This window comes from Rhinatrema bivittatum, chromosome 5 (genome assembly GCF_901001135.1).
Source record: "Rhinatrema bivittatum chromosome 5, aRhiBiv1.1, whole genome shotgun sequence".
NCBI classification, from domain to species: domain Eukaryota; kingdom Metazoa; phylum Chordata; class Amphibia; order Gymnophiona; family Rhinatrematidae; genus Rhinatrema; species Rhinatrema bivittatum.
In genome coordinates, this window is record NC_042619.1 from 302,042,723 (window position 1) to 302,059,528 (window position 16,806).

Sequence of the window (16,806 nt, forward strand, 5' to 3'; positions counted from 1 at the left end):
AGCTCTCACAGCCAAACAATTGGTTTGTTCCCATAGTTCATGCAATTCCTGGGATGAGGGTAAAGTCACAAGCAGAGGAGCTATCAGGTGTGGTGGTGACGGAGGCAGAGGTTGTTTTTCATAAACCAGCTGAAGAGTGGATGAACTGGTGGAGGTCTTTACATAGCTGTTATGAGGGTTTGGGTCCCTTTTGGACTGTGTTGGTAGAGGACAACCCCTACCTGAGGGGTAGAGGCATCTACCGCACTACTGGATTCTTAGCTAGATAGAACTGCAAGGTTCCTTTCCCTCTCTCTCTTTCTTTTATTTTTCTTCTGAAGTCTATTATGCAAGATTCGTATTTCTTCATTTTTGCCATTGATTTGACTCAAGCCTTTTCTTAGTAAGGTTACTTTGTTTCTTCAGACTCTTCCATTCAGATCTCATTATCCAGCTGTTCCTTGAAATTTTTCTCTCTTTGCAACAGTGATCTTAGTTATTCCTGAAAATGTTCAAGGAGGCACCACGGGGTGGTTTGAACTTGCCCATATTCTGTATAGGGAAGTGAAGGCCCCAGAAGGGCAGAAGCCATGATCACTGAGTGAGATGACACTTCAGGGACCATACAGGATCCTGTACATCTAGGATCCCAGTGGACAAGTTCCAACGTGGACCAATCAAACTGTGTCTGATGTTGTCAGAGCCACGGCAGGCCTAATATGACAGGGTTCACAGCTCTGGGAATGATGTGAAAGCTGATCGTGTCTGTGTGCGAGGAGCCAATGTGTAAGATGATAGGCAAGCTGGAGCAGGTCACCTGTCCTGGAAGGGGGGGTCTCCATAGACAGAGGAAAGTACCAGCATAGTGTTATCTGGACAGTGGGTATTTGGAATTGGGTGACAAGATCTTGCAGAATAAAATTCCCTCTGGAGCCTGAGTCCACAAAGGCTCGGGTGGAAAAAGGTGTGGGACCCAGTTCTAGAATGACTGACAGAAGGAGCTGAGGAGTTGGTGCAGTGAGACCTAGGGTCATCTGCCTACGAGACCCTGGGTGCTGTAGGTTCCACATTCTCTCAGGGCACAGGGCCAAGAGATGTCCCCGGGTCATGCTGTAGAAGTATAGGCCTTATTGCCTGCATCAGAGCTTCTCTTCAAAAGCCAAGCATTAGCAACCCAACTATATTGGTTCTTCTGTTGCTGGAGAAGTCGCGGGTGTGGTGAGAGTAGGCAAAACTTGAGATTGGAAGGACGACAGCCAGGTGGAACTTTTGCATGCCTGGCTTGACTCTCAGGTTCTGTCCTGCAGGCGTCGAACTATCTTGCCTGTAAGTTCAATGAGGGCTTCCAATGACGGGGGGGGGGGGGGGGGGGGGGAGAAACTCAAGGGCGATGAGCTTGTCTTTAATTTTCTTGGAAAGGCCTTCCAAGAAGATGTTGATCAAGCTGTTCCTCTGCCAGTTCAGTTTGAAAACCAAGGTTCTATATGCCATTGGAATACTCTGCCACTGTTTTGGAGTCCTGGCAAAGTTGGAGTAGGTCCGAGGCCATTGAAGGTGCCTCAAAGGTAGAGCAGAATTGTTCTGTAAACTGCTGAAGATCGAGCAGGACAGGGTCCCCTTATTCCCAGAGAAGGGAGGCTCAGGCCAGCGCTGCTCCTTCTAGCAGTGAGAGAATATACATGTATTTGTATTTGCATTTATTAAAATTTATTAATCGTTTAACACAAAAAAGCCTAAGCGATTTACAAATAATGCATACATAATAAAAATTTACAAATTTACAAATAAATTTACAAATAAAAACATAAATAAAACATAAATTAAACAATAAAAACATAAAACATATTAAACGCTTCAGCTAACATAAAAGACACAAACTTGCCTGATGCAATAAAAAACGTGATCTTAGTTTGGTTGTCGGGAAACAAAGGAACCTGCAACTGGAAATGCATTCTGCACTGGTTAAGAAAAACCCGACATTTCATGGAATGCCCCACATTCCAGGGTGGTGCCGGCAGTTGAGGTACAGGTTGACTGAATGCAGGAGGTGGTGGTGGCACTACTACAGGCAGAGGTAGTGCGGTCACATTGCAAGATGGTCTATGGCTTTGGCCAGGAGTTCCAAGGCAGCCTGTTATTCCTGTAGCTTGCGAGCTATGCCAGAGATAGCCTGTAGTGAAGTCAAGTCCTCCGAGTCCATGGCCTCAGCAGCCTGTTGCATCTGTGGACCCTTGGACTGCGGCAGGATTGACTCTACCTGCAGGGAGGAGCCAATCCTGTAGGTTCCCACCGTCAGCAGGTGGACCTGGGTGAAGCAGAGACTAGTCAGTGCCTTTGCCTATACCAGCCCTTTCCCCTTGGGTTGAGCCTTTGGGTGCCAGAGCTGGCAGGATTTAGATGGAATCTCCACTGTTGACAGAAAAAGTGGTTCGAGGATGATTAGGGTCATAGGCAGGCAGCGGTCAGGCATCTCCGAAGTGCAGGCGATGGTCAGAGACAGGCAGCAGTCAGGCGTTTCGAAGGTAGAAGAACTGAAGACAAGGCTGGAATGAAGAAGCAACATACACTACACTGATGGAGCTGGAACTGTTGTTGAGGCATCTGGCGTGCCCCAAGGAAGTCATTGGCTGTTGCATGTGCTGGCGTCATCCTGCCACATGCATGACTGGCTGTGGTCTCTGCGCCAGGAGGCAGATGGCAGGCTGAAGAAGAGCCCTGCATCAGGATGTGGCGTGGCAGGCTGGAGGAGTTCATAGCTGCCGCCATGTATATAGCTCACAAAGCCAGAATATTGCAGATTTTGCAGTTTATTTATTTATTTATTTATCGTGTTTTGTATACCGTCATTCGGATTCGCCATCAGAACGGTTTACAGAATCATGGAGCAGGTTGTACAAACATCATCACAGCATCTAATCATGTAATATAAGTTGATTACATATAATAGTTATTAATTATAAGGGTCATTATATACAGTAGAGATCTTACATACAGCAAAGATATTACATACATACTGTTACATATATATACATTATATACAGTAAAGATCTTACATACAGCAAAGATATTACATAATAAGATAATCATCTGCACTATTGTTTAAATGGTAAAGTTTATTATAATTACACCCCTGTTTCTTGTGAACCAGCATGATGGGACCACCGTCTTGAATGTTGGTATATAAAAAAGTTAAATAAATAAATAAAAAAATAAATTACATATATACTGTTGTTACATATAGGCTTGGGTTAATAAGTGAGGGAGAGGGGAAGGTGTATAGGTTGGGCGAGATATTATACATTTGGATCTGTAACAGCAGGGGGTATGACAATTCAAAGTGTCTTTCTGATGAAGTAATATATACTATATGAGGTCAGTTGGGTAATCCATTGTTAAGCGTTCTTCGGTAGATCTAGGGATGTAGCATTTTTCTTGTTGGGTTGTGTGTGTACTTGGTGGGCTGGTTGATTGAGTGAATCTGAGTAGCCTCTGGTAAACAGCCAGGTTTTCAGGTCTTTTTTGAACATTTTGTTGCTTGGTTGAGTTCTTATACCAATTGGTATTGACTTCCATAGTGTGGGGCTGGCGATGGATATGGCTCTCTCACGTGCTGTGTTCAGTCGAGTGGTTCTTGCGTGAGGGAATTTGAGGAGGCCTTTATTCATTGAGCGAAGGTTCCGTTTTGGAGTGTGTATTTCGATGGATTTGCTTAGCCAATTGTTTTGTTGTCCTATGATTATTTTATGCAGGGTTGTAAGTACTTTGTATTCTATTCGGTATTTTATTGGGAGCCAGTGTAATGAGATGAGTGTTGGTGTGATGTGTTCATATTTTTTTGATCCAGTCAGAATCCTAGCAGCTGTATTCTGTAGGATTTGGAGAGGACGGATGGTAGCGAAAGGTAGTCCAAGGAGTAGGGCGTTGCAGTAGTCTAGGTTGGAGAAGATGAGTAGTTGCAGGACTGTTCTGAAATCATCTTGTGTAAGGAATGGTTTGACGTCTGAGTGTCAGTAGTTTGTTATATCCTTCCTTTATCTTGTTGGTTATATGGGTTTTGAATGATAGTTCTTTGTCAATGGTGATTCCTAGATTTTGCGTATGGGTGACAGGTGAGATTACTGTTTTTGGGTTTTCTGTTTTGAGCGGCTTCATGAGGGCGGTGTTGATTTTTTTGTCTAGGATGATTAATTCAGTTTTATCGATGTTTATTACAAGTTTCAAGTCATTTAGTTGCTTTTTGATTTCCGAGAGATAGATAGCTGTTCTATCGTATGTATCTTCCAGAGTATTCTGTATAGGGACTAGTATTTGTATATCGTCAGCGTATAGGAAGTGGGTCAGACCAAAGCGTTCTAGTATATGACAGGAAGAAGGTATATGTTGAAGAGTGTAGCTGATAGAGCGGATCCTTGTGGAACTCCTGTGTTGAGGTTTACTTTATTCGAGAAGTTGTTGTTGTAATTACTTGGAAATTTCTATGTGATAGGTAGGAGGAGAACCATTTTAATGTGTTACCCATGATTCCTATTTCAGATAGTCTGTTGATTATGATGGAATGGTTGACTGTGTCAAAAGCAGCTGATAGATCCAGGAGGATTAATAGGTAGCTTTGTCCTTTGTCAAATCCTCTGATCACTGTGACATTTAGTGAGAACAGGAGAGATTCTGTGCTTAAGTTTTTCCTGAATCCAAATTGAGAGGGGTGAAAAATGTTGTTCGTGTCAAGGTAGTCAGTTATTGCCCTGTGCTTTTCCAGAGTCCTGGTCCTCAGCTCTACAGGTTGTCACAGTCTCACCTGTTTCAGCGGCTCCTTGAAAAAGGAATGCAATGTGGATTCGAATGAGCAGAAAGGGTTCAGCTCCTGTAGTGTTGCTACATTGCATGGGGGGTGAGGGGGTCTTACAAAATCCAGCCTGGAGGTTGGAGGGTTTGTTTAGGATGGAGCTCAGCCAGAATGAAGCAAGATTCTTTTCCTTAGCCAGCAGAGTTTGTGTATCACTAGGGTCCAATGACCTTGGCTGTAAGGGCAGAGGCACTGGCGGGATTTAAAGTAAACAGTGTCTTTACAGAATCCTGGCTCAGTACAGTCCTCAAGGTTATCACCACAGTGATACTGTAGGACTAGAAGGTGCTATTTCTGTTGGATGGTTGGATATATATCTGTGGGAAATACACTGGGCCTTTTGCAGGGTTTGATACTTTTTATTGCACCAATGTAAGAATTATCCAGGATTGTTCTACATGAGCTTTTGACACCCTATAGGTTTTTTAAGACAGTGATTCCCAACCAATTTGCCTTCAGACCTGATCAGGGGTGCCAGGAAAAAAGTTGCCACTGCCTGCTGCTCAGATCCAGACCGGCACCTGGGCTCTACTGTCAGCATCTCACTGCAGTAAGAATCGCCAGCAGTGGCTGTTAAACACGCAGGAGCCGCTTTTTGAGAACATGCGTAACCACGCATGCCTCTTCCTGGCTACGGAATGAGATCTGGAATGTGGTAATTAATGGGCAGCAGGCAAGGCATGGATATCTGGGCCTTGCTTCGTGCGGCACACACCTTGCACACTGCACCTCCTCGTCTTCTCCTTTCTGAACTTCCTCCTTTGAATCCTTCCATCCTCTGTCCTATCCCCAGGCTGAATGAGATGGGGAGCATATGCACTGAGCACTGGATGTGACTCATTCTAAGTGCTGGGGGTGGAAGAGCTGTGATAGCCACATGTGACTAACCAATGGGCCGATACAGTAAAGTCCGCGAGAGAGCGGACGAACACCCTATTTTCTCTATTTAAATTAGGTGACGCGGTAGATCCGGGTAAAAGGAGGCGCTAGGGACACTAGCGCGTCCCTAGCGCCTCCTTTTTGACAGGAGCGGCGGCTGTCAGCAGGTTTGACAGCCGACGCTCAATTTTGCCAGCGTCAGTTCTCGAGCCCGCTGACAGCCACGGGCTCGGAAAACGGACGCTGGCAAAATTGAGCGTCCGGTTTTCGGCCCGACAGCCGCGGGCCGAATTCAAAATTTATTTTTTTTTACTTTTTTTACTTTTCGGGACCTCCGACTTAATATCGCTATGATATTAAGTCGGAGGGTGCACAGAAAAGCAGTTTTTACTGCTTTTCTGTGCACTGTCCCGGCACCGGAAGAAATTAGCGCCCACCTTTGGGTCGGCGCTAATTTCTGAAAGTAAAATGTGCGGCTTGGCTGCACATTTTACTTTCTGTATCCCGCGCGCATACCTAATAGGGCCCTCAACATGCATTTGCATGTTGAGGGCCCTATTAGGTGCTTGGACGCGCGTTTTCCTCCCCTTACTGAATAAGGGGTAAGGGAAAACACGTGTCCAAGAGCAGGCTAACAGTGCGCTCCATCGGAGCGCACTGAACTGTATCGGCCTGCAAGTCAGCTCCTATACCACCTTTCTTCTGGGAACTGGGCCATTGTGATGGGTTCATGTGTGTCTCCACCCCCTCTTCCCCTTTGTTTTAAACATTGGAAGAGGCTGGTGAGTCTTTCAGTGCTTCCCTAGCTCTCCTCTCCATGTCCGCATTGCCTGCTCTACGGAGGCTGGTGAACCATTACAACATTTTTATTAGTGTAGGTGAGCCTGGGGCTTGAAAAGGTTGGAAAACACTGGTGAAGATGGATTGCATGCATGGGAGTGTCTGAAGGGTATGAGTGCATATGTGCACGAAGGAGGGGATGCAAATGAGTGTGTGTAGATGTTGGGGGGTATGTGTGGGGAGGTTTTGTGGGGGAGGTTCTGTTACTGGGGGTAATGTGTGGCAGGGTTGCGTGTGTAAAGGAAGTAATGGGTGTGGATGTTTTGGAGGTATGGCTGTGTGTGTGTGTGTGTGTGTAGTTGAGAGGGTGTGGTTGGTTGGGTGTGTGTGTATGTGTGTGTGTGTGTGTGTGTGTATGTATATATGAGGGTATGTGGGAGATGAATTAAGAAGCCGCATCATTTATTTTCCCTGTCTTTGTAGGGATGGGGTGTACGCATGGGGATGTGCTGGAAGCAGGTATATATATATGTGTGTGTGTGTGAGGAGTGTAGAAATGTGTCGGATGTGGTATGTGTTTGTGGAGGGGTGTTTGAGCGTGTGGGGTTTGTGTGGGAGTATGAGTGTTTGTATGTGCTCGGGAGTGTGTGTTTGGGTGGGTGGCATTGTGTGTGTGTGTGTGATAGTGTGTAGGGAGGGGGTGGGAGTGTATATATATTTCATCAGCTGTTTCAGTTATTTTCCCTGTCTGTCACTCTCTCTCTCTGCTTGTGTTGCTCTGTGGCAAAGTGCCGGAAGGGTGCTGGTTGACATTCGAACAGTTCAAACAACTTCTAACAGTTTCTCATGGAAAGCAATGGGGATTTTTCAGTTTTTCTGAAACTACTGATCCGATGTTTCTGGGTTTTGAACTCAAGATATGCCCATTTTCTTCCCGCATACCAAATGTGATGAATTTCCATCCCTTTTATGAGGAGTTATGCCAGACAGATTGAAGAGCAGACATGGTCCTTTTATATAACTCTTTCCAGGTATAAAAAGTCAAATCACAATGTCCCTTCCTGAGTTGGGGGGGGGGGGGGGTCCCATTTTTTGCTGTGGTTTTTCCTTTTCTTTTCTTTTGAACCTGGATCCAGCATCAGTCACCCACCCAGGGATTCTTCCTCTGTTTGATATCCCCCTCCCAGCTTATGTTAAGTCCAATCATTGCAGCGACGGTCCTTGCCCTTCCAGGACCTTGCAATCATGGGACCTAATTCCAGTTGCTAAGCATCACCCTTGCATGATGACTGTGATTCCCCTCCCCTTGCAGCTGTAGCTGCTATTTCTGCATCATCCCCCAGGCCTGGGGAACTCGATGAGCTGGGAGTCACAGCCGGGCCCCTCCACAGAGCGGCCCGGCCATGTTCCTCTTCTCACACGACTTGGCCCATCGTACGGGAGAGGGGGGCGTCCGTCCACTTACCATGTCCCTTTTCCCCAGGTGGATCAGATCCTCTCAGAGTTCCAGCTGAAGGAGGAGGACATGCGCAAAGTCATGCGCCGCATGCAGAAGGAGATGGAGCGAGGGCTGCGGCTGGAGACCAACGAGGAAGCCAGTGTGAAAATGTTACCCACCTACGTCCGCTCCACTCCTGATGGCTCAGGTACAAACGCAATGGCCCGGGGGAAATACTGGTTAGCATTGCATAAAAGTGTTTGTATGCGATTCTGGGAGCCGCTTTTGGACGCAGTACACCAGCATTATGCCTGTAGTAACCTAAAAACCGTGCCCCGCTTAGCGCTGCTGCTGCCCACCTCTGTCTGTTCCGTGGCGAGGCAAGGTGTAGCCATGTGTGGGTGCGTGGGCGGGGCCAGTGCAAGGGTATTAGGCAACCCTAGGCGAACCGTCGAGTCTTGTGCCATCTCCTTTGCGCATCTGTCTGGCGGTGGCAGCCTCGGCACAACATGCCCCATCTCTTGCCCTGCTCGGCGTCCACCTCTCACCCTGTGCCAAATCCTGGACCCCCCCTTCCCTTTGCCCCTATCCATAGTGCCCAGAATCCTTTTTTTTTTTTCTATCCAGGGCCAGCGCTGGATTATTTGGCACTCTCAGCGAGCCTTCTGTCCTGCACCTCCCTCCCCGCCAGCAATACCTATTGGTGGCAGCTGCAGAACAGCCCTCTCTCTCTCTCCTACTGGCAGCAGCGGCTCCGGCAGTACTGGCTCTGGCCCAGCTCCTCTCTGGACCTCGTGCTGGCAGAAGTTTGCCGCTCTCAAAATGTTGCCGCTCTAAGCGACCATCTAGTTTACCTAATGGAAGCGCTGGCCCTGTTTCTATTCCCCTGTGCAGCACCTCTTCTTCCTCTCTCCCCTCCAGCACCCTCCTCTTTCTTCCATTCACCACCCCCCCTGCTCAGCACACCAGCATCACCCCCACTGCCTTTGCCCCCTTTCTAGTGCCCAGCCTCCTCCTCCTCCAGAATGCTTTCTCGCTCTTCACCCCACCCTCACCTGCCCAGCATCTTCTCTCCGCAACTCCCCACATCTGCCCAGCTAGCTTTCTATCTCCGCCCCCCACATCTGCCCAGCATCCATTTTCTCGTGGAACCGTGCCTTAAAAGTAGGGTAGGCAGCGCCTGGTGCTTTCCAGGTTTTTTTGCCACCCCCACGCCTAAAAAAAACCAAAACATTTAGGTGCCCTAGGTGACCACCTAGTTTGCCCGGTGGAAGAACCAGCCCTGTGCATGGGAAGCATCCACCGCTACTGGCCGTGCGGTACCCGTTCTGTGGTGAGGATGCATACGTGTGCGTGCGTGTGCGTGAGGACCCGGTAAGCTTGTGCTGCTGGTGCTGTGCTTTTTGGGACAGTGTGGTGAGAAAGCTCGCAGGGGATCCGCTCTGACCTTGAACTGTGGCCCTGTATGAGAAAGAAGTCCATTGAGGCCCAGCTGCCGACCTCAGTTTTTCACCCTACAATGATGCCCTCGGGTGTGTCGGAGGGTTCTCTGTTTTGCTGATGCAGTGGTTTTAGTGTTTTGCATCTCTGTGGGGGGTACATCAAATCAAACCCTCCACTAGTTGTATGAGAACTGGTTGCTGTTAGCGGTAAGTCTGATTTGCGGGAGTGGGCATGGCAGAGGGGCTAGGGGAGGTGAGGGATGGCACTAGCTGAGTTGGGATGGGGGCAGGAGAGGGTCACAATGTTTGCAATAGTCACTTCAGGAAAGCCAATGGTGACATGAGATGTCTCTCTTTCTCTCTCTCTCTCTTGCGGTATTGATATTTACTTAAGCAGGTGAACGGCCACGTGTTTCCTCCCCCTCAGGGTTGCCAGTTCATGAAAATGTTCTTTACGGAAAGTCTGCCAGATTTTCACTTACACTGTAACTTGTTCACGAACACACGTTTCACTGTCGCCTTTTCGTGCACAGTTGAGATTCATCCCTTCATGCACTGAGACATCGACCCCGCTCTCGGATCATGCAGCCTCGGACAGCCTGAGCCCAGAGCACCGGAGATACAGGCCCGGGCGCTCATGACATTTTTACTAACAAACTGACGGCACCCTGTCTCCCTTACTCCCCTCTCCTCTGAGATGACATTCTCCTGCTCCGTTAATGGGCCTTGCAAAATGTGGATCCAGAATCTGAGAGCACAGCAAAAAAGTAACAGAAAACTTGTTAACGACAGCCTGGGCTGGCATTCATGCTACAGAGAATATCCCTCTCCCTCTATTAGCTATCGCTCTGTGCATCTTTGGCTGTTTGTGAGTGTTTATTTGTGTCTGTGTCTGTACAGAAATTCCTCGGAGCTCCTAATCACTCCCCTCTCCCCAGCCTGACCCCATTATTCAACACCCAACCTCCCCATGCCCAGTTCTGGCTGGAACTCAGCACTGTCACCCCCCTCCACCCCTCTACTCGTCTGACCCAAACCTAACTCTCATTCTTCTCTCCCGTTCTGTTTGACCCCATCCAAAATTGTCAGCCCTCCCTCCTGCCCCAAACCCAGAATCTCATCCTCTTTCCCTTCCCCTACCCGATCTGAACCCAGCACTCGTTTCTTCCTACCCCTCCTTCCATCACCAGGCCTGATACAGCCAGTCCTCCTGTTTTCCCCTCCTCCCCACCTCTCAGGCTCCCTCTCCCTCACAGCTGTCTATCACAGGCCACCTCTCTCTGTCTCCACGGTCCAACAGCCCCAAGTCCTCCAGCGGCCGTCCTTTCCCCGCAGCTCCACAGCCATCTTCCATCCTGCATGTGCGCATTGTGGAGCCGACAGCCCCACAATGTCCCGGAGTCTTGCAGCAGAGTGTACACGAATAGCCCTGATCTTCTGCGCATCCACTCTGAGCTCTACGTGTACATGCACGTAACTTCCAAGCAAATCAAGAATACACTCCTCAGCAGCTGGCAAGGGTAAGCATGCGTGTTGGCGTACACACGCACACCCAACCAGTTACTGACAGGCACATCCCTTTTGGAGCTAAGCATGTTTTATATCTGAGCTATATATATATATATATAATCTTTACATTCTGCAGCTGGTTTTCATCTTCAGAGGATTACCACAAGGTCTTCCAATTAGCAGTAAAAACGTTTTGCAAAGGCACTTTGGCACTTTATCACATGGTGTTAGTTACCAAACACAGTTGTGTTTTTATTGCGTAATTATAATAAAAATCAGTTTGTATAAAATTAATAAATATATATAAAAATTTCATTTTTTGGAATAATCTTTTTGATTTTGTATAATGTTCCAGTTGTTTTTATTTTTTACATTATATGTATGTATATATGTATATATGTGGAATATATATAAGGCTTCGGTCAGTCGGTCACACTGTTGTGTCTCTCTGTGGCCAGATCTATATAGATAGATAGATATTCTTGTTCCTAGTGTTCTTATTGTATTCACAATGTGACGCTTGTCTGTCTCCTGACTCACAGTGTGAGGCTCCCCAGTCCCTCTCCTGATTGTCTCATTCTGGCTATTGCAGAGGTTGGGGACTTCCTGGCTCTGGACCTGGGAGGCACAAATTTCCGAGTGATGCTGGTGAAGGTGGGAGAGGATGTGGAGGGACAGTGGAAAGTCGAGACTAAGCATCAGATGTATTCCATTCCTGAGGATGCCATGACGGGCACAGCCGAAATGGTACTTCTATAGTGTCCATATAACTTTGTACATTCTACTTATAGTGTTATACGTGCTATACACATGGAACATGCACACACACATGTTCTGTACAACATGTGTGTGCTACATGCATGCAACACATGCACATTTACATTCTATAAGCGTGAACAGAAGTAGCTGCTATATAAAACATATATAGACTCCTGTGTATACAACTTACATTCTATGCACATGCTGCGTCTTTAAATATGGACAAATTCTGTAGGCACTACATATTGCAAGGATGCTGCATATATGTTACCTTGTTTCTGTGTGGCAGATGCCCACTGCCAGATGGGATTAATAGCTTTTAAATGCAACATGCATGCTCTATACAGAACACATACTACATTCAATTCACCCAAATTCAGGATTTAGAATCATTTCTGACAGAAAGTTAGTTGTCAATTTGGGCAAACGAAAATAATCATGTCCTGTGTTTAAAAAATTGCCTCATTAGCCATGTGTATTTTATTTATTTTTTTATAGTCTTGACATTCCATATTTCAATATGCATCACTCTAAGTGGATTATAGAAATACCAAATTAGTTAGCAAATTACATGTAACAACCAGTAGACTGGGGACCCAGAATAAACCGTCTGTAGGAGGAGTGCTCTAACCGAACCCAGCCTGGAATTACACCAGACATGACGAATGCCCTTCAGTATCCCTTCCCAGTATGCAGTCATTCTCCTGACACAGCCAACGTCTGCGAGTGGGTGGGGCCAACGAGCTAAGTGTCTGCACAAGGAAAGTGCAGGACGCCCGAAATGCTTCACTCACTTGAATGGCTTCAAACAACAGGGCAAAATGGCTAACTGAAGGAAAAAAATCAAAATCAGTGACGTCTATACCAAAGTTACACATACATTTAGAAAGGCTGAGGTAACTGCACCGATACACAAAGAGAAAAAGATATTGTCCCATGCCTGCTGGGCACTTTGGATTGAACTTGATTTCTTATGTCCAGCTTTGTACAGGATGGAGAAATATTTCTTCACCATGCAGCACCCCTTTCCTTTCCATAACTCTGAAATCTCAAATCTTTACTGCATACCTTATAAGTCAGCATGACTTCACATTGCTGAACCATACAATACAGAGCACTAGGCAGAGGGGGATGGAGATGGGAAGGGAACAGGGAAATTACGAGTATCTTTCTGGGCTTGCACATGATGGGGCAGTGCATGCAGATCTGTCTCATGCATATTCTTTGTGGATCTCCTGAAAACCAGACCTGTTTGCAGCACTCGAGGAATGGAGTCATCTAGCTGTGCTGCAGGTGATCAGTCTGCTTTTACTGTATGTGTCATGTGATCTTCCCGTAACCCCAGAGCTGTAGGCTTTGTATCTGAGAAGACGAGCTTGGTATGTGTAATAAGCTTTGCTGCATGTAGAAAATGTGCAGACTGGAAGTATGGGCGATCACACCCACACTTCCAGCTTGCGTATTTTCCACGTGTGACAATGAGTGTGAGACAGGGCATAATTCTGTGTGCCTGCAAGAAAAAAAGTTAATGAAAGGGTTTAGGGTAGTCTAAAGTGATTTAAGAGAGTAATTTTCAAACAGTCCGCATTGAGACATAGGGCCTCATTTTCTAAAGTATCGCAGGCCTGCGATACTTTAGAAGATGAGGGGCGGGGGGCCGAAACGGCGGGCGGGCCTGTGCTAGCCGGCAGCGATCACACCGTCGCGGTGCGATCGCTGCCGGTTTCGCACCCAATAGCGCCACCATAGGAGGTGGAGCTATTGGGAGCGAAATAGGCAGCGAAAAGGCTCTTACCTTTTCGCTGTCCGCGGCGTCGACGCAGAGTCGGCCCTGGTGACGCCCCGACTCCTCTTCTTCCGGGGCTGACTCCGCCCCGACTCCGCCCCCATCCTGGTATCGCACGCGATAAGGGACTTTTCGCGTGCAAAAGGTCCCTTATCGCGTGCGAGCGGCTTGGAAAATGAGGCCCACAGTCGGCTGGTGCTTTTTACTCACAGACTTTTCATCACTTATACAAACAAATGTATGCGCGGACTTTCGCATTGAAACTTGCCTCGGGTACAAAGTTCCTGTGGACATTTGCTCCTGCATTTTGTGCAGGGATGTTTTTTGTGGAATATAACGCATGTGTGTTATTTTCCCTCCCTGACCCAAACGCACCCCCGGGAACGTCTCCTCTCAGTGCTGCTAATAATGTGCATGTTTTTCCTCCAGTGAGGGGGGGGCAGGTTTCAGACAGCCAGTGAATGCAGGCAAAATGCTTTTCACTTATGCAAATGGCTTTGAAGATTGTCCCATGATGGGTAGCACAATCCTTGATTGAAGAGTGGCCATTTAAAAGGCTGTTAGGTGGCCTTTCAAAAAAAACCGTTAGTGGCGTTACCTGATAAGAGCAAAAAAGCTTCAGTTCAAACTATTTTTTCTGCAAGCATGAAAAATATCTAAGTTTCAAAATTGTTCCCAGGGACTTAATGGGAGTTCTGAGATGACAGCAGCCTTTGGCCCGGACTTGTGCCCAGCTGGAGCAGAAATGCATGTATTTTCCAGGGAGGGCTCTTAGATGTGAATAAAAGACATGTATTGGTCATCATAGGCTGTCTGTGGGTGATATGGGGGAATTAAATGGAGCATCTTTGGTGGCTTCTGCTCCTGAATGGTTTGAATACCTTTTTACGAGCTGCAATGAATATTTTTGATTTTTTGATGAAAAGCTACATATATTTGCATTTCTGAAAGCTTATATTTAGATTTTTTTTACAGTATTCACTCAGAGGCAATACGGGGGATTTTTTTATTTTAGGGATTGATTTTATATTTTAATTTTTTTTTTTTGCAAATTTAAATAAGACCCGTCTAGCGAATTAGTTCAGTTCTTTAAATGATATTGTATGTTCTAGCTTGTTGTAAATCACTGTGAATCTTTTTGAGGTGTACACTGTCCACAAATGTAAGTAAATACATAAAAACAATTAGAATGAATCAACCCTGAAGTGCCTATGACTTCCATACATTCTACATAGTGCATATATGAGCATGGAGAAATAAGGTCCATATGTGCCATTCAAACTGCATGCATACATGTGGATCGGCTTTTATTGTGTTTTGGACTTGTAGAAATAAAGCTTTCGATGTTTTTTAGCTCTTTGATTACATTGCTGAGTGCATCTCCGATTACCTGGATAAACACAACATGAAACACAAGAAGCTTCCTCTGGGCTTCACCTTCTCATTTCCCGTCCGACATATGGACATTGATAAGGTCAGCACTAGGGTCATCTTGGGGATGGTGAAGGGTTGGCTGCAGCATGAAGGCTCTGAGGGGGAAGGGCCATCCAGTTATTTTGAGGGGCTCTCCCCCGTCCTCCCTCCCACACAATCCTTTTCCAGCCTTCTCCCCCTGTATCTTTGCAGTCCTCTTTCTTACCCCATCCCTGCACCCCGCATGATCCTCTCTCTCTCTCCCTCCCCCAATCCTGTATTTCATCCCTTGATTCCAGGTCTCACCATTCATCTCATGTGATTCTTTCTCTCTCACCTCCTCCCCTGTGATCCTTTCTATCAGCCTCTTGGCTGCACAATCTTCTTTCGCCAAGCCCCAACCTACTTGATCCCCTCTCTCACTAACCCTTCTTCCCCAACCCATGCAATCCTTTTTAACCCTCCACCTCGCTCATGCAGTCCTCTCCCTCCTCTCCCCTGGTTAGCAAGAGCGTAGCACTTCATGGCCTGCCAGCAGATTCTGCTATTTATTTATTTATTTGATGGTTTTTATATATCATAGTTTGGAGCAAGCCTTCACCACGGTTTACAGTTAAAACAACAGTATACATTGAACTAAGCTATGTTCATGAGGAAGGGAGCAGTGGTTCTTGCTGACCCTCTGTGGTCTGTGGTTTTACTCTTCACATTTTCGTTTTAGTCTAAGCCTTCTTTCTCTCTGCTTTTTGTCATCAAGGGTATTCTTCTGAACTGGACAAAAGGCTTCAAGGCTTCAGGAGCAGAAGGGAACAACGTTGTGGGACTTTTGAGGGATGCCATCAAACGCCGGGGGGTGAGTGTACAACACACCATGGCCGTGAGGTTATTTCACTTTTTTTTTTTTATATCTCCTAGTAAGAAACGAGAGATGGAATATCAAACTTAAGAAGTATTCTGGACATTAAGTCAATCACAGGATGGCAACCTGAGGTCCCATTAGCCACATTTAAACATTTAGGGTCCTGTGATTGGGTTAAACCAAGAATTGCTCTTACACTGATACCTAATGGTTTGCCAAAGAACAAGATTTGAAATACACTTTGAAGGAGTTTTAGACTGCTTTATCTGTCGATGTATCCCTGATGAGTGCTTGATAGGCAGAAATAAAGAACAAGCTTTGCAGAAGAAGATTAAAAGACAAGAGAGAGATTGACACGCCTTCATGTACTCTTCTTGTGCTTTGTCAGGATTTTGAGATGGACGTGGTTGCCATGGTCAATGATACAGTGGCCACAATGATTTCCTGTTACTATGAGGACCACCGATGTGAAGTTGGTCTAATAGTAGGTAAGTTGGAGAATTTACAGAGTAGATACTTTGTGGCAAAGAACTTTGTCCATGGAGAACATATAAGCAGGAAATATTATAGTGAAATTTCACTATATAGAGAGAAAGCAATGCCTCCTCTACTTCTTTCTCTTCACTTCATGTAAAAGATAAGAGAAATCCTTCCTAATAGCCCTTATCTTATAAAAGTCATCTGTGAAAGGCAGACTGCCCTATTGAGAAGTGGCAGGTGTGTACAGGAAGTCCCATCAAAGCACTTCTTTGAAAGCATGGTGGATTCATGGCTCAGTTTCCGAGTAGAAGTGATGGGAACAAAAAAATGATAGGAAATTAAAAAACAAACAAACCATTAGTAGTGGGGAAGGAAAAGGAAATTCAGAGATCAGGTAAGGGTAGGGTAGGCAAGGAAAATGGGCAGACTGGGCCTTGAGGTCTTTATCTACTGTGATATTTTCTGTTTTTGTGACATCAATAGGAGTGCAGTGCCCTGTGATTCTCCTTATTCAGCAATTTTCGTTGACTGTTCAAGGTCATGAAACAGCATTATCAGTACAAACTAGCCTACACTTTCCACAGACACCAACAATGGAAGTAGCTTCAGAGGGAGATTTGGTGAGACAAAGGGAGATCA

General features: G+C 46.2%; 1 protein-coding gene across 2 annotated transcripts in view; it reads left to right on the top strand.

Annotated features, from left to right (window-relative positions):
- GCK (glucokinase) overlaps positions 1–16,806 on the top strand; it is a 150,679-nt gene that overhangs the window by 112,817 nt on the left and 21,056 nt on the right. For both annotated transcript variants that reach the window (XM_029604194.1, XM_029604195.1), the window contains 5 exons: positions 7,965–8,127; positions 11,463–11,617; positions 14,770–14,889; positions 15,586–15,681; positions 16,076–16,175. In XM_029604194.1, coding sequence (XP_029460054.1) covers positions 7,965–8,127; positions 11,463–11,617; positions 14,770–14,889; positions 15,586–15,681; positions 16,076–16,175 — 634 coding nt within the window. The remainder of the gene's footprint in view (positions 1–7,964; positions 8,128–11,462; positions 11,618–14,769; positions 14,890–15,585; positions 15,682–16,075; positions 16,176–16,806) is intronic.